At 38.8% G+C, this 23,298-nt stretch overlaps 1 protein-coding gene across 1 annotated transcript in view; it reads right to left on the bottom strand.

Moving 5' to 3' along the window:
- Positions 1-6,293: 6,293 nt before the first annotated feature.
- The window catches only part of mamdc2a (MAM domain containing 2a), a 49,697-nt gene continuing 32,692 nt past the window's right edge, over positions 6,294-23,298 (bottom strand). Inside the window, exons 11-15 of the mRNA XM_061896674.1 lie at positions 20,650-20,746; positions 18,173-18,319; positions 11,980-12,239; positions 9,626-9,710; positions 6,294-6,832 (exon numbers count right to left, since the gene is read on the bottom strand). Coding sequence (XP_061752658.1) covers positions 6,777-6,832; positions 9,626-9,710; positions 11,980-12,239; positions 18,173-18,319; positions 20,650-20,746 — 645 coding nt within the window. The 3' untranslated portion in view covers positions 6,294-6,776. The remainder of the gene's footprint in view (positions 6,833-9,625; positions 9,711-11,979; positions 12,240-18,172; positions 18,320-20,649; positions 20,747-23,298) is intronic.

Genomic DNA, 23,298 nt, shown 5'->3' with positions numbered 1-23,298 from the left:
ACACACCTGCGCTAAGTACACAAATACCACACAAATACTACACAAATACCACAGAAATACCACACAAATACTACAAAAATACCACACAAATACTACACAAATACCACACAAATACTACACAGATAATACACAAATACCACACAAATACTACACAAATACCACACAAATACTACACAAATACCACACAAATACCACACAAATTTGAAGTCACCTGCAGGGATGATCTTCTTGTCAAAGTGTTGTCAAACATTCTTTCCATCTCAACAACTGGTGGAAGAAAAGTTTTCCCCACAGAAGAATATCTATGGAAACATCGAGAGCACCGTCACTGTCTCCCGGAACCTTCTCCTGAACTCTTCCTTCAACGTCTGCTCCCGCCTTGCCGGGTCACGGTGACGTCATCGCATCCACGCTAACTTCTCCATCGCGTCCACGCTCACGCACTGACGGCTGTGGAACTTGAAACATTATGAGTGTGGTTATGATTATGGTTATGATTATATTTACGATTGTGGTTATGATTATGGTTATGATTGTGGTTATGATTATATTTACGATTGTGGTTATGATTATGTTTATGATTATGGTTATGATTATATTTACAATTGTGGTTATGATTATGGTTATGAGTGTGGTTATGATTGTGGTTAGAATTAGGGTTATGATTATATTCACGATTGTGGTTATGATTATGATTATGCTTATGATTATATTTACAATTGTGGTTATGATTATGGTTATGGTTATGATTATATTTCCAGTTGGGGTTATGATTATGGTTGGTTGTGATTATGATTATGGTTGTGATTATATTTACAATTGTGGTTATGATTATAGTTATGAGTGTGGTTATGTTTATGATTATGATTATATTTACAATTGTGGTTATGATTATGGTTATGAGTGTGGTTACGATTATGGTTATGATTATGGTTGATTGTGGTTATGATTATGGTTATGAGTGTGGTTAAGATTATGGTTGATTGTGGTTATGATTATGGTTGGTTGTGGTTATGATTATGGTTATGATTATATTTACAATTGTGGTTATGATTATGAGTGTGGTTATGGTTATGATTATGCTCATGATTATATTTACAATTGTGGTTAATATTATGGTTATGAGTGTGGTTATGTTTATAATTATGGTTATGATTATATTTACAATTGTGGTTATGATTATGGTTGATTGTGGTTATGATTTTAGTTAGGAGTGTGGTTAAGATTATGGTTGATTGTGGTTATGATTATGGTTGGTTGTGGTTAGTATTATGGTTATGATTATATTTACAATTGTGGTTATGATTATGGTTATGAGTGTGGTTATGTTTATGATTATGGTTATGATTATATTTACAATTGTGGTTATGATTATGGTTATGATTATATTTACGATTGTGGTTATGATTATGGTTGATTGTGGTTATGATTATGGTTGGTTGTGGTTATGATTATGGTTATGAGTGTGGTTATGGTTATGATTATATTTACAATTGTGGTTATAATTATGGTTATGAGTGTGGTTATGTTTATGATTATGGTTATGATGGTTATGATTATATTTACGATTTTGGTTATGATTATGGTTGATTGTGGTTATGATTATGGTTATGAGTGTGGTTAAGATTGTGGTTGATTGCGGCTATGATTATGGTTGGTTGTGCTTATGATTATGGTTATGAGTGTGGTTATGATTATGCTTATGATTATATTTACAATTGTGGTTATGATTATGGTTATGAGTGTGGTTAAGATTATGGTTATGATTATGGTTGATTGAGGTTATGATTATGGTTATGATTGTGGTTAAGATTATGGTTGATTGTGATTATGATTTGGGTAACGATTATGGTTATGATTGTGGTTGATTATGGTTATGATCGTAATCAAGAAAAATCTGCTGTAATGAAAGGTTATTATTAGCTCAGGGTATTATGAAAAGAGACATTGATGTTTTATTTAAATATAAAATCATAACTCTGAATTTATTTTATGTCTGTAGGACTCTTATTTTGTTAAAAATATTTGAAACTTGCAACTATTATGGAAGTACAATTGTCTCATCTCAGCCAATATACATAAACGTGCATTTGTAAATATATTTTTGAGATTTGAATATAAATATGCTTGATTTTGTATTTGTATTGTATTGAATTTGCATAAGTGGATCTCATTTTTTGCTTTTGTGTCGATGAGACATTCCTCCCACAAACCAGATGCACAAATAAATGTGACCTACACACTCCCCTGAACAACCAGCAGAGGGCACTGCAGCCTGAGCGGTCTGGGTCACAGAGCATTATTTGCACAAAAACAATCCACGTCTTTACAGCGAGAACGCACAACAGGCCCGAGATTGCTAATGTTAGCGTTGTATTAGCAAATGCTAATTTATCCAGTTAATCTGAAAGACCGTGCTAGCTGCTTAATTTATTGTATCAATGCCGTTTAATGACCTTGTCCCGATGTAGATACTGATCTGTTATCAGTGCAATGTGTGTCAAATCATCGTCATATATCAATCATCATATGACCCTCCCTAGAGTGCCTCTGATTGGCTCGCCAGTGTCTGACCATGTCTATGACCCAGACCGCTCTGGCTGCAGTGCCCTCTGCTGGTTGTTCAGGGGAGTGTGTAGGTCACATTTATTTGTGCGTCTGGTTTGTGGGAGGAATGTCTCATCGGCACAAAAGCAAAAAAAGCGATGCGCATATGCAAATACAAATCAAGTATATTTATATTGAAATCTCAAGAATATATTTACAAATACACGTTTATTTATATAAGTTCTTGATTCATTTCTATGTCACATCTTTGTATTTATAAATTGTATTTGTATATATTTTTTTTAAATCTCAAAAATATTTTTACAAATACACAGTAATTTATAAAAATGTATTTATTTGTATATCACATTAGAATGTGTATATTTATTCATACATGCATATGTATTAATATCTTGTTGATGTGAGACATTTCTACTTCCATAAACTCTGAATCACACAACCAATGGAATGAAATGATTATTAAATTGACTATTATTAAAGTGAGGACGTTAATGCGGAGAAGCGATCGCAACACACTCTCTGATGTGTCTTTATCATGAAGAACGCTTTATTGTTGCAACCTTCATTGTTTCGAGAAGACGAATATGTTGTTGGTGCAAATAACCACCAGGGGGCGCGCCAGTAACATGGCAGTTTTGTACGAGTCTTGTTCTCTACAATCATGGCGAACTATGACTCTTTGAAGGTAAATATATCTTAAACATACCTCTGGGTGCACGATTCAAACATATATATATATAAACATACATGTGTGTGTGTGTGTGTGTGTGTGTGTGTGTGTGTGTGTGTGTGTGTGTGTGTGTGTGCGTGTGTGTGTGTGTGTACAATAGTTGACGGAATTTTTATATATTATACAAATGTTTATATATATATATATATATATATATATAAGATGAATACATATGTGAATATTTATATATTTACATTTGTATGTAAATATATACACATGTACATTTATATGAATATATACAAATGTATTTGTTTATATAAGTATACATATATATAAATATAGATGTATAATATATATGTATATATATGCACATGTGTGTGTGTGTGTGTGTGTGTGTGTATGAGGTGGCGACTTGTCCAGGGTGTACCCCGCCTTCCGCCCGATTGTAGCTGAGATAGGCGCCAGCGCCCCCCGCGACCTCAAAAGGGAATAAGCGGTAGAAAATGGATGGATATATATATATATATATATATATATATATATATATATATATATATATATACATACATATATATATACAGATGTGTATATTAAAACATTTGCTCACATGGAGCTTTTAATAAATCAACATCATTGATGGATGCATAGGTATATATTATAAAATAAACAATATTAATAAAGGACATCAATATATGTATAATAAAATGGACAATATTAATATAGAATATATATATATATATATAATAAAAAAGTAATAACGTAATATGAGAGGACACGAATACATGTGTTATGAAATAAACAATATTAATAAATGTCGTGAATATCCATCCATTTTTTACCGATTATATGTATAGTAAAATAAACAATAATAATAAAAGAATAAATATATTGGAACATAGACAATATTAATAAAGGACCTGAATATACGTATAATCAAATAAACAATGATAATAAAAGACTAAATATATTGATTGTAAAAAAACCAATAATAATAAAATAAGTGAATATATGTACAATCAAATAAACAATAACAATAAAAGACTAAACATATTGATTGTAAAATTACAAATAGGAATAAGTGAATATATGTATGATAAAATAAACAATAATAAAAAAAAAACAACAACTCAGTGGCCGAGTGGTTAGAGTGTTCGCCCTGAGATTGGTAGGTTGTGAGTTCAAATCCCGGCTAAGTCGTACCAAAGACTATAAAAATGGGACCCATTACCTTCCTGCTTGGCACTCAGCATTAAGGGTTGGATTGGGGGTTAAATCACCATAAATGATTTCCGGGCGCGGCACCGCTGATGCTCACTGCTCCCCTCACCTCCCAGGGGGTGATCAAGGGTGATGGGTCAAATGCAAAAAGTAATTTTGCCACACCTTGTGTGTGTGGGACAATTATTGGTATTTCAACTTTAATACAAACCCCGTTTTCATATGAGTTGGGAAATTGTTAGATGTAAATAAAAACGGAATACAGTGATTTGCAAATCATTTTCAACCCATATTCAGTTGAATATGCTACAAAAACAACATATTTGATGTTCAAACTCATTATTTTTGCAAATAATCATTAACTTAGAATTTCATGGCTGCAACACATGCCAAAGTAGTTGGGAAAGGGCATGTTCACCACTGTGTTACATCACCTTTTCTTTTAACAACACTCAATAAACGTTTGGGAACTGAGGAAACTAATTGTTGAAGCTTTGAAAGTGGAATTTTTCCCATTCTTGTTTTATGTAGAGCTTCAGTCGTTCAACAGTCCGGGGTCTCCGCTGTCATATTTTACGCTTCATAATGTGCCACACATTTTCGATGGGAGACATGTCTGGACTGCAGGCGGGCCAGGAAAGTACCGCACTCTTTTTTTAACTAAGAAGCCACGCTGTTGTAACACTTGTTTTGCTGAAATAAGCAGGGGCGTCCATGATAATGTTGCTTGGATGACAACATATGTTGCTCCAAAACCTGTATGTACCTTTCAGCATTAATGGTGCCTTCACAGATGTGTAAGTTAGCCATGCCTTGGGCACTAATACACCCCCATACCATCACAGATGCTGGCTTTTCAACTTTGCGTCTATAACAATCCAAATGGTTATTTTCCTCTTTGTTCTGGAGGACACCACGTCCTCTGCTTCCAAATAAAATTTGAAATGTGGGGTCGTCAGACCACAGAACACTTTTCCACTTTGCATCAGTCCATCTTAGATGAGCTCGGGCCCAGCCAAGCCGGCAGCATTTCAGGGTATTGTTGATAAATGGGTTTTGCTTTGCATAGTAGAGTTTTAACTTGCACTTACAGATGTAGCGACCAACTGTAGTTACTGACAGTGGTTTTATGAAGTGTTCCTGATCCCATGTGGTGATATCCTTTACACACTGATGTCGGTTTTTGATGCAGTACCGCCTGAGGGATCAAAAGTCCGTATTATCATCGCTTACGTGCAGTGATTTCTCCAGATTATCTGAACTTTTTGATGATTTTACGGACCGTAGATGGGAAAATGCCCAAATTCCTTGCAATAGCTCGTTGAGAAATGTTGTTCTAAAACTGTTCGACAATTTGCTTACAAAGTGGTGACCCTCGCCCCATCCTTGTTTGTGAATTACTTAGCATTTCATGGAAGCTGCTTTTATACCCAATCATGGCACCCACCTGTTCCCAATTAGCCTGCACACCTGTGGGATGTTCCAAATAAGTGTTTGATGAGCATTCCTCAACTTTTTCAGCATTTATTGCCACCTTTCCCAACTTCTTTGTCACGTGTTGCTGGCATCAAAAATCTAAAGTTAATGATTATTTGCAAAGTAAAAACATTTATCAGTTTGAACATCAAATATGTTGTCTTTGTAGCATATTCAACTGAATATGGGTTGAAAATGATTTGCAAATCATTGTATTCCGTTTATATTTACATCTAACAGAATGTCCCAACTCATATGGAAACGGGTTTTATAATAAAAGACTAAATATATTGATTGTAAAATAAACAATATTAATGAAAGATGTAAATATATGTATGGTAAAATAAACAACGAGACTAAATAAAAGACTAAATATATTTATTGTAAAATAACATTATAAGATGTGAATATATGTATAGTAAAACAAACAACAATAATAAAAGACTAAATATATTTGTTGTAAAATAAACAATATTCATAAAAGGCGTGAATATATGTATAGTAAAATAAACAATAATAATAAAAGACTAAATAAATGATTGTAAAATAACAATATTAATAAAGGAGTGTGCGCGGTGGGTCAGTGGCTAGCATATTGGCCTCAGTCAGGAGGTTGATGGTTCAAATCTGTGTTGGAGTTAGATCTCCCTGTCACGTTTTAAAACATGCAGGTTATGTCAGTTATATTTCTGTGTCCTGTGATTGGCTGCTGAACAGCCCCCCCCCACCCCCTTCACCTACAGGCAGCTGGGATAGACTCCAGCTGACCTTTGACCCAGAAGGAAATGAGTGCATACAAGAACGAGGTGAAGCCACTATATAGTAAACAGGAAGATGTCTTCTTCTACACTTCATTGAAGTCCTCTGAGGATCCTGAGGAGGAAGTGATGTCATCAGAGTCTGACGAGGACAAGCACACAGGAAATGGTTATGTAACAAACATGTCAATCAACAACTTATGTCACCATGTTCATGAATATTCAACAACTTATGTCATCATCATCATGTTGATGAATATTCAACAACTTATGTCATCATGTTCATGAATATTCAACAACTTATGGCATCATCATGTTTATGAATATTCAACAACTTATGTCATCATCATGTTGATGAATATTCAACAACCTAGGTCATCATGTTCATGAATACTCCACAACTTATGTCATCACAGTCATGAATATTCAACCACTTATGACATCATGTCCATGAATATTTAACAACTTATGTCGTCATGTTAATAAATATTCAACAACTTATGTCATCATCATCATGTTCATGAATATTCAACAACTTATGTCATCGTGTTTATAAATATTCCACAACTTATGTCATCATCATCATCATGTTGATGAATATTCAACAACTTAGGCCATAATGTTCATGAATATTCAACAACTTATGTCATCATGTTCATGAATATTCAACAACTTATGCCATCGTGTTCATGAATATTCCACAACTTGTGTCATCATCATCATGTTGATGAATATTCAACAACTTAGGTCATCGTGTTTATGAATATCCCACAACTTATGTCATCATGTTCATGAATATTCAACAACCTATGTCATCATCATGTTCATGAATATTTAACAACTTATGGCATCATCATGTTCATGAATATTCCACAACTTATGTCATCATGTTCATGAATATTCCACAGCTTATGTCATCATGTTCATGAATATTCAACAACGTATGCTGCCATGTTAGTAAATATTCAACTTATGTCATCATCATGTTCATGAATATTCAACAACTTATGTCATCATGTTCATTAATATTCAACAACTTATGCCATCATGTTCATGAATATTCCACAACTTGTGTCATCATCATCATGTTGATGAATATTCAACAACTTAGGTCGTCGTGTTTATGAATATCCCACAACTTATGTCATCATGTTCATGAATATTCAACAACCTATGTCATCATCATGTTCATGAATATTTAACAACTTATGTCATCATCATGTTCATGAATATTCCACAGCTTATGTCATCATGTTCATGAATATTCAACAACTTATGCTGTCATGTTAGTAAATATTCAACTTATGTCATCATCATGTTCATGAATATTCAACAACTTATGTCATCATGTTCATTAATATTCAACAACTTATGCCATCATGTTCATGAATATTCCACAACTTGTGTCATCATCATCATGTTGATGAATATTCAACAACTTAGGTCATCGTGTTTATGAATATCCCACAACTTATGTCATCATGTTCATGAATATTCAACACACTATGTCATCATCATGTTCATGAATATTCCACAGCTTATGTCATCATGTTCATGAATATTCAACAACTTATGCTGTCATGTTAGTAAATATTCAACTTATGTCATCATGTTCATGAATATTCAACAACTTATGCTGTCATGTTAGTAAATATTCAACTTATGTCATCATCATGTTCATGAATATTCAACAACTTATGTCATCATCATGTTTATTATTAGTCAACAACTTATGGCATCAAGTTAATTAATATTCAACAACTTAAGGCATCAGCATAATCATGTTTATGAATATTCAACAACCTATGTCATCATCATGTTTATTAATAGCCAACAACTAATGTAACCAAGCCCATGAATATTCAACAACTTATGTGATCAAGTTCATGAATATTCAACAACTTGTGTCATCATGTTCATTAATATTCAACTATTTATGTTGTTATGTTCATGAATATTCAACAACATGTTATCATTGTGTTCATGAATATTCAGTAGCTTATGTCATCATCATGTTTATTAACAGTCAACAACTGATGTAATCAAGTTCATGAATATTCAACAACGTATGTCATCAAGTTCATTAATATTCAACAACTTATTTTGTCATGTTCATGAATATTCAACAACTTATGGCGTCATCATGAATATTCAACAACCAATGTCATCATCATGTTTATTAATAGCCAACAACTAATGTAATCAAGTTCGTGAATATTCAACAACTTATGTCATGTTAATTTATATTCAACTACTTATGACGTTATGTTCATTAATATTCAACAACATATGTTATCATTGTGTTCATGAATATGCAGTAGCTTATGTCATCATCATGTTTATTAATAGTCAACAGCCTATGTAATCAAGTTTATGAATATTCAACAATTTATGTAATCAGGTTGATTAATATTCAACAACTTATGTCATCACGTTCATGAACATTCAACAACTTATGCCGTTATGTTCATGAATATTCAACAACATATGTTATCATTGTGTTCATGAATATTCAGTAGCTTATGTCATCATCATGTTTATTAATGGTCAACAACTTATGTAAGCAAGTTCATGAATATTCAACAACTTATGTCATCATCATGTCCATGAATAACTTATGTCACCCAGTTCATGAATATTCAACAACATATGTTATCATTGTGTTCATGAATATTCAGTAACTTATGTCATCATCATGTTTATTAATAGTCAACAACTTATGTAATCAAGTTCATGAATATTCAACAACTTATGTCAGCATCATGTTCATGAATAACTTATGTCACCCAGTTCATGAATATTCAACAATGTATGTCATAATGTTCATAAAAAAGTCAACAACATATTCCATTGTGTTCATGAATATTCAACAACTTATGTCATCATCATCATCATGTTCATGAATATTCATTAGCACTGTAGTTGAGGTGCTGACCTTCACAAGGACCACTTTGGAAGCGCACGTCGTCGATGGCGATATCACTCCGCAGGGATGGACCTCGAATGGCTTCAAAGACAATCTGCAAAATCAATAAAGTGAGGATCACGCTTGAAGAAGAAACAACTTTGACATTAATTGTGTCAAAGCAGACAAATTATCTGCTATTTTATTTTCTCTCTACATTAATATTTGTAGTAATGTCTTTCATAATTTTTTAATCAATAGTTGTAATTATTATTTGTAATTATTTTTAAATCAAGATTTTACCAATTTTTTCAAATATTTTTAATTAATAATTAGTATCTGTATCTACAGTTGCATTAAACACTTTGATTTTTTTATATTAGTATTAGTTGTTAAGATACTAATTCTAATTAACGTTTGTAATCAATATTTAATTAACTTTTACTTCATTTAATATTGATTTATTATTCTGATCTAATCTAATTTATAATTCTAATCTATTATTCAGTTTTACAATCCTTCAGAAATTCTGAAGGGGTTTTTTCGGTTTAAAGACAATTTGTGTCTCTGTTATTACAATTTGAGTTGTAATAACAGAGGTTTAATAACACGGGTGTAATAACAGAAGCGTAACAACACGGAGGCGTGATAATAACAGAGGTGCAATAACACAAAGGTGTGATAACAGAGGTGTAATACCACAGATGTGTAATAACAGGTGTAATAACAGGTGTAATAACAGCGATGTAATAACAGAAATGTAATCACACAGAGGTGTAATAGCACATAGGTGTAACAACACAGAGGTGTAACAACAAAGAGGTGTAACAACACGGAGGTGTAATAACAAGGAGGTGTAACAACACAGAAGTGTAGTAACAGAGGTGTAACAAAAAAGAGGTGTAATAACACAGAGGTGTAATAACACGGAGGTGTAACAACACGGAGATGTAATAACACGCAGGTGCAACAACACAGAGGTGTAATAACACAGAGGTGTAACAACACAGAGGTGTAATAACATGGAGGTGTAATAACAGAGATGTAATAACACGGATGTGTAACAATACGGAGGTGTAATAATACTGAGGTGTAACAACACAGGTGTACCAGCAGGGAGGTGTCATAACATGGAGGTCTAATAACAGAGGTGTAATAAAACGGAGGTGTAACAACACAGAGGTGTAATAACACAGATGTGTAATAACACGGAGGTGCAACAACACAGAGGTGTAAAAACAGGACAGGTGTAACAAAAAAGAGGTGTAATAACACAGAGGTGTAATAACACGGAGGTGTAACAACACGGAGGTGTAATAACACGGAGGTGTAATAACAGAGATGTAATAACACGGAGGTGTAACAATACAGAGGTGTAATAATACGGAGGTGTAACACCACAGGTGCAACAACACGGAGGTGTAATAACACGGAGGTGTAATAACACAGAGGTGTAATAAAACGGAGGTGTAACAACACAGAGGTGTAATAACACAGATGTGTAATAACACGGAGGTGCAACAACACAGAGGTGTAATAACAGGACAGGTGTAACAAAAAAGAGGTGTAATAACACAGAGGTGTAATAACACGGAGGTGTAACAACACGGAGGTGTAATAACACGGAGGTGTAATAACAGACATGTAATAACACGGAGGTGTAACAATACAGAGGTGTAACAACACGGAGGTGTAACAACACAGGTGTAACAACACGGAGCTGTAATAACATGGAGGTGTAATAACAGAGGTGTAATAACACGGAGGTGTAATAACACGGAGGTGTAACAACACAGAGGTGTAATAACACGGAGGTGTAACAACACAGAGGTGTAATAACACGGAGGTGTAACAACACAGAGGTGCAACAAAAAAGAGGTGTAATAACAGAGGTGTAATAACACGAAGGTGTAACAACCCGGAGGTGCAACAAAAAAGAGGTGTAATAACAGAGGTGTAATAACATGGAGGTGTAACAACACAGAAGTGTAATAACAGAGGTGTAATAAAAAAGAGGTGTAATAACACAGAGGTGTAACAACACAGAGGTGTAATAATACGGAGGTGTAACAAAAATAGATGTAATAACACAGAGGTGTAACAACACAGAGGTGTAATAATACGGAGGTGTAACAAAAATAGATGTAATAACACAGAGGTGTAATAACACGGAGGTGTAACAACACAAAGGTGTAACAACACAGAGGTGTAATAACACAGAGGTGTAACAACAGAGGTGTAACAACAGAGGTGTAACAACACGGAGTTGTGATAACACAGAGGTGTAATAACAGAGGTGCAACAACACAGAAGTGTAATATCAGAGGTGTAACAACACAGAGGTGTAACAACATGGCGATGTAACAACACGGAGGTGTATTTACCTGGTGACGCAGGTGACAGGTGTAGTCGACCATGGCCTTCATCCAAGACACGCTCTGCTCGCCGTGTCGCCTCCACAGCGGTGTGTCGCGTTCAGTGTCTTCCTGACGCAACAGAACTCGCAAGGTACCAGTTCCAGAGCCGAACATGTGGTAGTAAAAGACCAAGCAGTGCGGCGCTGAGGAGCCTCTCAGGTCAGAGGTCAGCAGGCGGGCCTTGTTGCCATGACGCATGTGTGAGGCCTCGATGTACATGAAGTAACCTGCACCAAACAAAATGTCACAAGTATTCATCAAGTGGGACCGTAGTACTACAGTACTTCATTCCTGCTTCAACCATAAACAGTACTACCCAGGGTAGTCAATCTAGTTGGTAGCTAGTAGTACGAGTAGTAATGGTATTTGTCGCAGTAGTAGTAGTAGCAGAGCAGCTGAAGGTTCTTGAACCCAGTGTGGACCGGCGGGCTGAGGGTCTGCTCCGGTTGATGCAGGACGAAGACCTGAGGGATCGGGTAGGAACACGGATGTGTCGTGGGTCAGACCAGTATGGCGGGGGCGAGGTTATGGATAGCTTTGGATGTATGGAGGAGGACACTGTAGTTGATGCGGAAGCCAGTGAAGTTGGCGAAAAACGCGGTTGATGTGACTGATGACAGGAGTTCTGGTGATTACACGGGCAGCAGTGTTCTGGACTAGGTGGACTTGATGGTGGAGTTTGTGGGGGAGACCAAAGAGTAGGGAGTTGCAACAATCCAGACGGAAATTGACAAAAGAGTGGAGCAGGATTGCAGGACTATCGGGACGGAGTGAAGCACGGAGACGGTTGATGTTATGGAGGTGGAAATAGGCGGATCGGATGGTGTTATGGTGGTGGAAATGGACGGAGACAGTGGATGTTATGGAGGTGGAAATACATGGAGGCGGTTGATGTTACGGAGGTGGAAATAGGCGAACAAGGTTGATGTTACGGAGGTGGAAATAGGCGGTTGATGTTACGGAGGTGGAAATAGGAGGATCGGATGGTGTTGTGGTGGTGGAAATGGACAGAGACGGTGGATGTTATGGAGGTGGAAATACATGGAGGAGGTTGATGTTACAAAGGTGGAAATAGGCGAACAAGGTTGATGTTACGGAGGTGGAAATAGGCGGATGGGATGGTGTTATGGTGGTGGAAATGGACGGAGACAGTGGATGTTATGGAGGTGGAAATACATGGAGGCGGTTGATGTTACGGAGGTGGAAATAGGCGGTTGATGTTACGGAGGTGGAAATAGGCGAACAAGGTTGATGTTACGGAGGTGGAAATAGGCGGATGGGATGGTGTTATGGTGGTGGAAATGGACGGAGACAGTGGATGTTATGGAGGTGGAAATACATGGAGGCGGTTGATGTTACGGAGGTGGAAATAGGCGGTTGATGTTACGGAGGTGGAAATGGACAGGCGGTTGATGTTACGGAGGTGGAAATAGGAGGACCGGATGGTGTTGTGGTGGTGGAAATGGACAGAGACGGTGGATGTTATGGAGGTGGAAATACATGGAGGCGATTGAAGTTACGGAGGTGGAAATAGGCGAACAAGGTTGATGTTACGGAGGTGGAAATAGGAGGACCGGATGGTGTTGTGGTGGTGGAAATGGACGGAGACAGTGGATGTTATGGAGGTGGAAATACATGTAGGTGGTTGATGTTACGGAGGTGGAAATAGGCGAACAAGGTTGATGTTACGGAGGTGGAAATAGGCGGATGGGATGGTGTTATGGTGGTGGAAATGGACGGAGACAGTGGATGTTATGGAGGTGGAAATACATGGAGGCGGTTGATGTTACGGAGGTGGAAATAGGCGGTTGATGTTACGGAGGTGGAAATGGACAGGCGGTTGATGTTACGGAGGTGGAAATAGGAGGACCGGATGGTGTTGTGGTGGTGGAAATGGACAGAGACGGTGGATGTTATGGAGGTGGAAATACATGGAGGCGATTGATGTTACGGAGGTGGAAATAGGCGAACAAGGTTGATGTTACGGAGGTGGAAATAGGCGGTTGATGTTACGGAGGTGGAAATGGACAGGCGGTTGATGTTACGGAGGTGGAAATAGGCGAATCAGATGGTGTTATGGCGGTGGAAATGGACGGAGACGGTTGATGTTACAGAGTTGGAAATGGACGGAGACGGTTGATGGTACGGAGGTGGAAACGGACGGAGACTGATGATGTTACAGAAATGGATATAGGCGAACAAGGTTGATGTTACGGAGGTGGTTATAGGCAGAGGCAGTTGATGTTACGGAGGTGGAAATAGGCGGAGACGGTTGATGTTACAGAGGTGGAAATGGACGGAGACGGTTGATGGTACGGAGGTGGAAACGGACGGAGACTGATGATGTTACAGAGATGGATATAGGCGAACAAGGTTGATGTTACGGAGGTGGTTATACACAGAGGCAGTTGATGTTACGGAGGTGGAAATAGGCAGAGGCGGTTGATGTTATGGAGTTGGAAATAGGCGGAGACGGTTGATGTTAAGGAGGTGGAAATGGGTGGAGGCAGTTGATGTTACGGAGGTAGAAATAGGCTGAGTTGGTTGATGTTACGGAGGTGGAAATAGGCGGAGATGGTTGATGTTACGGAGGTGGAAATAGGCGGTTGATGTTACGGAGGTGGAAATGGACAGAGGCGGTTGATGTTGCGGAGGTGGAAATAGACGAATCAAATGGTGTTATGGCGGTGGAAATGGACGGAGACGGTGGATGTTACGGAGGTGGAAATAGGCGGAGGCGGTTTATGTTATGGGTGGAAATAGGCGAACAAGGTTGATGTTACGGAGGTGGAGATAGGCGGAGATGGTTCATGTTACAGAGGTGGAAATAGGCGGTTGATTTTACGGAGGTGGAAATGGACAGAGGCGGTTGATGTTACGGAGGTGGAAATAGACTAATCAGATTGTGTTATGGCGGTGGAAATGGACAGAGACAGTTTATGTTACAGAGGTGGAAATGGACGGAGACGGTTGATGTTACGGAGGTGGAAACCGACGGAGACTGATGATGTTACGGAGATGGATATAGGCGAACAAGGTTGATGTTACGGAGGTGGTTATAGGCAGAGGCGGTTGATGATATGGAGGTGGAAATAGGTGGAGGCAGTTGATGTTACGGAGTTGGAAATACACGGAAATGGTTAATGTTACGGAGGGGTAAATGGACGGAGGCGGTTTATGTTACGGAGGTGGAAATAGCCGGACAAGGTTGATGTTAAGGAGGTGGAAATAGGAGGAGGCGGTTGATGTTACGGAGGTGGAAACGGACGGAGACTGATGATGTTACAGAGATGGATATAGGCGAACAAGGTTGATGTTACGGATGTGGTTATAGGCAGAGGCAGTTGATGTTATGGAGTTGGAAATAGCTGGAGGCAGTTGATGTTACGGAGGTGGAAATAGGCGGAGGCAGTTGATGTTACGGAGTTGGAAATACACGGAAATGGTTAATGTTACGGAGGGGTAAATGGACGGAGGCGGTTGATGTTACGGAGGTGGAAATAGCCGGACAAGGTTGATGTTAAGGAGGTGGAAATAGGAGGAGGCGGTTGATGTTACGGAGGTGGAAACGGACGGAGACTGATGATGTTACAGAGATGGATATAGGCGAACAAGGTTGATGTTACGGATGTGGTTATAAGCAGAGGCAGTTGATGTTACGGAGGTGGAAATAGGTGGAGACGGTTGATGTTACAGAGGTGGAAATAGGCAGAGGCGGTTGATGTTATGGAGTTGGAAATTGGCGGAGACGGTTGATGTTACGGAGGTGGAAATAGCTGGAGGCAGTTGATGTTACGGAGGTGGAAATAGGCGGAGGTGGTTGATGTTACGGAGGTGGAAATAGGCGGAGGTGGTTGATGTTACGGAGGTGGAAATAGGCGGATCGGATGGTGTTGTGGCGGTGAAAATAAACGGAGACTGTTGATGTTACAGATGTGGAAATGGACGGAGACGGTGGATGTTACGGAGGTGGAAATAGGCAGAGGCAGTTTATGTTATGGGTGGAAATAGGCGAACAAGGTTGATGTTACGGAGGTGGAAATAGGCGGAGACGGTTCATGTTACGGAGGTGGAAATAGGCGGTTGATGTTACGGAGGTGGAAATGGACAGAGGCGGTTGATGTTACGGAGGTGGAAATAGACGAATCAGATGGTGTTATGGCGGTGGAAATGGACGGAGACGGTTGATGTTACAGAGGTGGAAATGGACGGAGACGGTTGATGTTACGGAGGTGGAAACTGACGGAGACTGATGATGTTACAAAGATGGATATAGGCGAACAAGGTTTATGTTACGGAGGTGGAAATAGACGAATCAGATGGTGTTATGGCGGTGGAAACGGACGGAGACGGTTGATGTTACAGAGGTGGAAATGGACGGAGACGGTTGATGTTACGGAGGTGGAAACTGACGGAGACTGATGATGTTACAGAGATGGATATAGGCGAACAAGGTTTATGTTACAGAGGCGGTTATAGGCAGAGGCGGTTGATGATATGGAGGTGGAAATAGGTGGAGGCAGTTGATGTTACGGAGTTGGAAATACACGGAAATGATTAATGTTACAGAGGGGTAAATGGACGGAGGCGGTTGATGTTACGGAGGTGGAAATAGCCGGACAAGGTTAATGTTAAGGAGGTGGAAATAGGAGGAGGCGGTTGATGTTATGGAGGTGGAAATGGGCAGACAAGTTTGATGTTACAGAGGTGGAAATAGGCAGAGACGGCTGATGTTTCGGTGGTGGAAATGGACGGAGGCAGTTGATGTTACGGAATTGGAACTAGGTGGACACGGCTGATGTTACGGAGGTACAAATAGGCAGAGACGGCTGATGTTTCAGTGGTGGAAATGGACGGAGGCAGTTGATGTTACGGAATTGGAACTAGGCGGACACGGCTGATGTTATGGAGGTAGAAATATGCAGAGGTGGTTGATGTTACAGGGGTGGAAATAGGCGGACAAGGTTGATGTTACGGAAGTGGAAATAGGTGGAGGCGGTTGATGTTACAGATGTGGGTATGAATTGACAGCGTGAACCCAGACTCTGAATATTGGAGGAGGGTTGAGATCAAGGAGGACGGTGAAACTTGGGTGCTTGGAGAGTGTGGACTTAGAACCACTGAAGACCCCCTCTGTTTTATCGCTGTTCATTTGAAGAAAATGACTTGTGATCCAGGATTTTATTTCCTGTAAGCAGGCACAATGAAAGGAGGGAGGAAAAGTGGAAGAGGGTTGGGAGGAAACGTAGAGCTGGGTGTCATCTGCGATGAAATGGTATAGGAAGGTATAGGGCTGAGGACAGAGTCCTGGGGTACACCAGAAGATAGCAGGGATGAAAATGAACTTGAAGAACTGAATACGGTCACAATTTAGGAGTGAAACCAGGGTAAGTGTGTGTCGAATAAACCAATGGAGGTTCGTCGGTGAAGGAGGGTGGAATGACATTTGGTGTCGGAGTGTGGAATGACATGTGGTGCCGGAGGGCGGAATGACATGTGGTGTCAGAGGGTGGAATGAGGTGATGTCGGAGGGTGGAATGATGTGGTGTCAGAGGGTGGAATGACATGTGGTGTCGGAGGGTGGAATGACATGTGGTGCCGGAGGGCGGAATGACATGTGGTGCCGGAGGGCGGAATGACATGTGGTGTCAGAGGGTGGAATGAGGTGATGTCGGAGGGTGGAATGATGTGGTGTCAGAGGGTGGAATGACATGTGGTGTCGGAGGGTGGAATGAGGTGATGTCGGAGGGTGGAATGGTGTAGTGTCAGAGGGTGGAATGACATGTGGTGTCAAATGCAGGGCTCAGATCAAGGAGGGTGAGGATGGCTAAGAGTCCTGAGTCAGCTGCCAACAGAAGGCCAATTGGGATTTAGAGAAGAGCAGTTTCTGTAGGGTCAAAACTGGACTGGAACTGTTCATAAAGGTTGTTGCTGGACAGGTGGCCATGGATCTGGAAAACTACCGTTTGTTCCAGGTTTCTTGAGCGAAATCGCAGGTTGGAGATAGGACAAAGATATTGGGCTCCGAACCAGGTTTCTTCAGGGGCGGTACCACAGTCGCGGTTTTGACAGTAGTAGTAATAGTAGTAAGAGTAGTAGTAGCACCAGAAGTACTTGCAGTGGTAGTAGTACTAATACAACTAGTAGTTGTAGTACTCACCTACCCCAGTAGTGTGGTCTCCTCTGGGGCCTGTGTAAGATGTGGGGGTGTGGCCCCGAAGCCGCAGCCAATCAGCTTGATCGTGTGTGGTGTCCTGAATGAAACCACAAAGTCCACTTTCAAAAGTACACTGACCTGGCAAGGAACCTGAGGACCAAACATAGAAAAATCCTTCTTATTTATATTTCATATACTTTATACACAGTATATACTTCATATACACTTGGCTGTTAGTACAAATACTTTATATATACTTCATTTACACTTTCTTAGTGCATATACTTTATATATACTTCATATACACGTTATTGTTAGTACACACACAGACACACATATATATATATATATATATATATATATATATATATATATATATATATATACACTTTATACATCATATACTATATATATATTTCATATACACTTGATTGTTAGTACATACACTTTATACATACTTCAGTAATATTATTAGTGTATATGATATTGTATACTGAATGCATCATTATTAATGTATAAGATATTGTATATTGAAATTATTGTTTATGTATATGATATTTTATATAAAAATTATTATTAGTGTAGATGATATTGTATATTGAAGTTATTATTATTAGTGTATACGATATTGTATATCAAAGTTATTATTCTTAGTGTATATGATATTGTATATCAAAGTTATTATAATCGCTGTATATTATGTTGTATGTTGAAATTGTTATTTTTAGTGTATATGATATTTTGTATTGAAGTTATTATTATTAGTGTATATGATATTGTATATCAAAGTTAGTATTAGTGTACATTGTATTGTATATTGAAGTTATTATTATTAGTGTATATGATTTTGTATATCCAAGTTCTTATTATTATCCATCCATTTTCTACCGCTTGTCCCGTTCGGGGTCCCGGGGGGTCGCTGGAGCCTATCTCAGCTGCATTCGGGCGGAAGACGGAGTGTATATGATATTGTATATTGAAGTTATTATTATTGATGTATTTCATATTGAAATTATTATTGTTCATTTATATGATATTGTATGTTGAAATGATCATTTATGTATATGATGTTGTATATGGAAGTTATTATTATTAGTGTATATGATATTGTATGTTGAAGATATTGTTATTCATGTACGTATATGATATTGTATATTGAAGTTATTATTAGTGTATATGATATTGATCATTGAAGTTATTATTATTAGTGTAGCTTATATTGTATATTGAAGTTATTATTATTTATGTATTCTATATTGAAATTATTATTGTTCATTTATATGATATTGTACGTTGAAATTATTATTTATGTATATGATATTGTATATGGAAGTTATTATTATTATTAGTGTATATGATATTGTATGTTGACGATATTGTTATTCATGTACGTATATGATATTGTATATTGAAGTTATTATTAGTGTATATGATATTGTATGTTGAAGATATTATTAGTGTATATGATATTGTAAATTTAAGTTATTATTATTAGTGTATATGATATTGTATTTTGAAGTTATTATTAGTGTATATGATATTGTAAATTTAAGTTATTATTATTAGTGTATATGATATTGTATTTTGAAGTTATTATTCGTGTATATGATATTGTATAAAGAAGTTATTATTATTAGTGTATATGATATTGTATATTGAAGTTTTTATTAGTGAATATGATATTGTAAATGGAAGTTATTATTATTAGTGTATATGATATTGTATATTGAAGTTACTATTATTAGTGTATATGATATTGTATATCAAAGTTATTATTATTAGTGTATATGATATTGTATATCAAAGTTATTATTATTAGTGTATATGATATTGTATATCAAAGTTATTATTAGTGAATATGATATTGTAAATGGAAGTTATTATTATTAGTGTATATGATATTGTATATTGAAGTTACTATTATTAGTGTATATGATATTGTATATCGAAGTTATTATTATTAGTCTTTATGATATTGTATTTTTTAAGTTATTATTATTAGTGTATTGATATTGTATATCAAACGTATTATTATTTGTGTATATGATATGGTATATCAAAGGTATTTATATTAGTGTATATGATATTGTATATCAGTTATTATTATGTGTATATGATATTGTATATCAGTTATTATTATTGTGCATATGATACTGTATACAGAAGTTATTATTATTAGTGTATATGATATTGTATATCGAAGTTATTATTAGTCATGTATATGATAGTATGTGTTCAAGTTATTATTATTAGTATATATGGTATTGTAAATCGAAGTTATTATTATTAGTCTTTATGATATTGTATATGTAAGTTATTATTATTTGTGCATATAATATTGTATATCAAATGTATTATTAGTGTATATGATATTGTATATCGAAGTTATTATTATTAGTGTACATGATACTGTGTGTTCAAGTTATTATTATCAGTGTATATGATATTATATGTTGCCTGACATGAAATGAAAAGAAAACCTTTTGCTATGCGGCAGTCTCCCAGGCGGACAGTGATGTCATCGATGGCCAGCAGACCACATTCCCAGAAGTTGCTACAAATGCTGACAAACACCATCTAGGAAACACACAACTTGTGTCATTTTTATGACAAATGAGTTAGTATTGTAGTTGAATGCGGTCTCACGATTAATAACCCTGTCAGAACTCTATGATATGTCTGCACAGGAAGTATTTTATACTGACAATGTCTGCACAGGAAGTCACTGTTCATGTATGTGAGAGTGTCATGACGCGGAGTCGAACCCGCATTTCCTCGGCGCTGGAGCTGCGTGCACCTCTGCTGACAGCGCACTTAGACACGCCCTCACTCGTGCTGAGTGCAGCACGCCCACGCAGCAACGAGCCTGCAGCCTATCAAGAATCAACACACCTGGATTTGATGAGAGGGAGCTGCATAAAGACCAGCAGACCCGGGGGACCTTTGCCAGAACGTAGCCAATCTTCCACAGTAAGCACCGCGTCTGGCACCCCTCCCTCGTTCCTTGCTCGCCTTCTTTGTGCCCTTCCTGGTTCCCGTGTTTTGATGTCTCTTGTGTCTTCCGCAGTGTCTTCCCTGTTGCCTGTGATCGTGCCTTGCCTCTCCACCTCCACCCGGATCATTGCTTGCCTCCCTCGACCCTCGACCCCAGCTTGGACTGGGACATTGTTGCCTCTCTCCAGCCCCCGACTGCTTGCTTCCCTGCTGATTACCTCTTCGTCTTGCCCCTTGGATTTGACGAAAGATTCACACAACACGCACCGACAACAACCCCTGGTAAGACTTACAGTGTTAATTCTACACATCGTCCGCACTCGTTCACTTGTGGTAGCATACACACCCCACACACTCATCAAGGTTTTCAATAAACCTGGTAAACCGCAGTTCTGCCTTGGTGTCGCCGCCTTCCCTCTGCCCGGTACACAACAGAGAGTGTACAAATATTACTATTAACTATCTGTCATTTAGCTGGGGACACCCTACAACTATCTCTAGGGGTCCCCACACCCTACTCTAGGTATTGATCTAGTTTGCCTTTTCTTTGGCCCACCCCTATTATGTTATTCATGTTCTCTACCTACAGTAAAAAGCAGCATCCGTCTATATCTTGGCAACAAAAACAATGACTTGTGTGATAAAACAATGACCTATATGCCCACTCATAGGAGGGGGCATAGACGTCGGGTGCAGTGTCAGCTGGGCGGAAGTCGAAGGCAGGGCACTTGGCGGTCCACAATAGGCTAGAGAGACCGTCACCTCGCTGGGGGGAAAGGAGCCTGAGCTGGTTTGTGAGGTGGAGAAGTTCTGGCTAGGTATAGTCGCACTTATCTCGAAGCACAGCGAGGGCTCTGGAACCAGTCGTCTCCAGAGGGGCTGGACTCTTTTCTAGTCTGCCGTTGTCAGCAGTGAGAGGCAAAGGGCGGAGGTGGCAATACTTGTTGCCCCGCAGCTCAGAGCCTGTATGTTGGAGTTTAACCCGGTGGACGAGAGGGTAGCTTGTCACCGCCTCCGGGTGGGGAACGGGTCCTGAGTGTTGTTTGTGCTTACGCATCAAACAGCAGCTCAGAGTACCCACCCATTTTGGAGTCCTTAGAGGCAGTACTGGAAAAACCTCCTCAGGTGATTCCCTTATTCAACTGAGGGACTTCAACACTCACGTTGGTAACAGTAGTGAGACTTGGAGAGGGGTGGTTGGGAGGAACGGCCACCCTGATCTGAACCCGATTGGTATTTCGTTATTGGACTTTTGTGCTCCTTACTGATTGTCTATAAAAAACACCATGTTCACACAAACGGGGGTCAATATGTGCTCTTGGCACCTGGACACCCTAGGCAGCTGTTCCATGATTGACTTTGTGCTTTCGTCATTGGATTTGCGGTCTCATGTTTTCGACACTCTGGGAAAGAGAGGGTCGGAGCTTTCAACAGATCACCACCTGGCGGTGAGTTGGCTCCAATGGTGGGGAAGAATGCCGGCCAGACCTGGCGGGCTCAAACACATAGTGAGGGTCTTCTGGGAATATCTGGCAGAGTCTCCCGTCAGGGAGAGTTTCAATTCCCACCTCGGGAAGAACTTTGAACATGTTACGATGGAGGAACTGGATGTTGAGTCCATGTAGACCATGTTCGGTGCCTCTTTTGTTGAGGCGGCCGATCGGAGCTGTGCCCGCAAGGTGGTCAGTGATATCGTCTAGCTGAAGAAGGAGTCCTATCAGGTCCTTTTGGCTCATTGGACTCCCAAGGCAGACAGGTACCGACAGGCCAAGCGTTGTGTGGCTTCAGCGGTCGCAGAGGCAAAAACTCGGGACATCGGTGGAGTTCGGAGAAGCCATGGAGAACGACTACCGGAGGGCTTTGAAGCGATTCTGAAACACCAATCACCGCCTCAGGAGGAGGAAACAGCACACTGTGAACACCGTGTATGGTTGGGATGGTGAGTTGCTGACCTGGACTCAAGGTGTTGTGGATCTTTGGAAGGAATACTTCGAAGACCTCCTGAATCCCAGCTATATGTCTTCCAATGAGGAAACAGTGCCTGGGGACTCTGTGGTGGGCTTTCCTATTTCTGGGGTTTAAGTTGCCGAGGTAGTTAAGAAGCTCCTTGGTGGCAGGGCCAAGGGGGGTAGATT

Source organism: Nerophis ophidion, linkage group LG01 (genome assembly GCF_033978795.1).
Source record: "Nerophis ophidion isolate RoL-2023_Sa linkage group LG01, RoL_Noph_v1.0, whole genome shotgun sequence".
Taxonomy (NCBI): Eukaryota; Metazoa; Chordata; class Actinopteri; order Syngnathiformes; family Syngnathidae; genus Nerophis; species Nerophis ophidion.
This window is presented reverse-complemented; position numbering and strand designations above follow the sequence as displayed.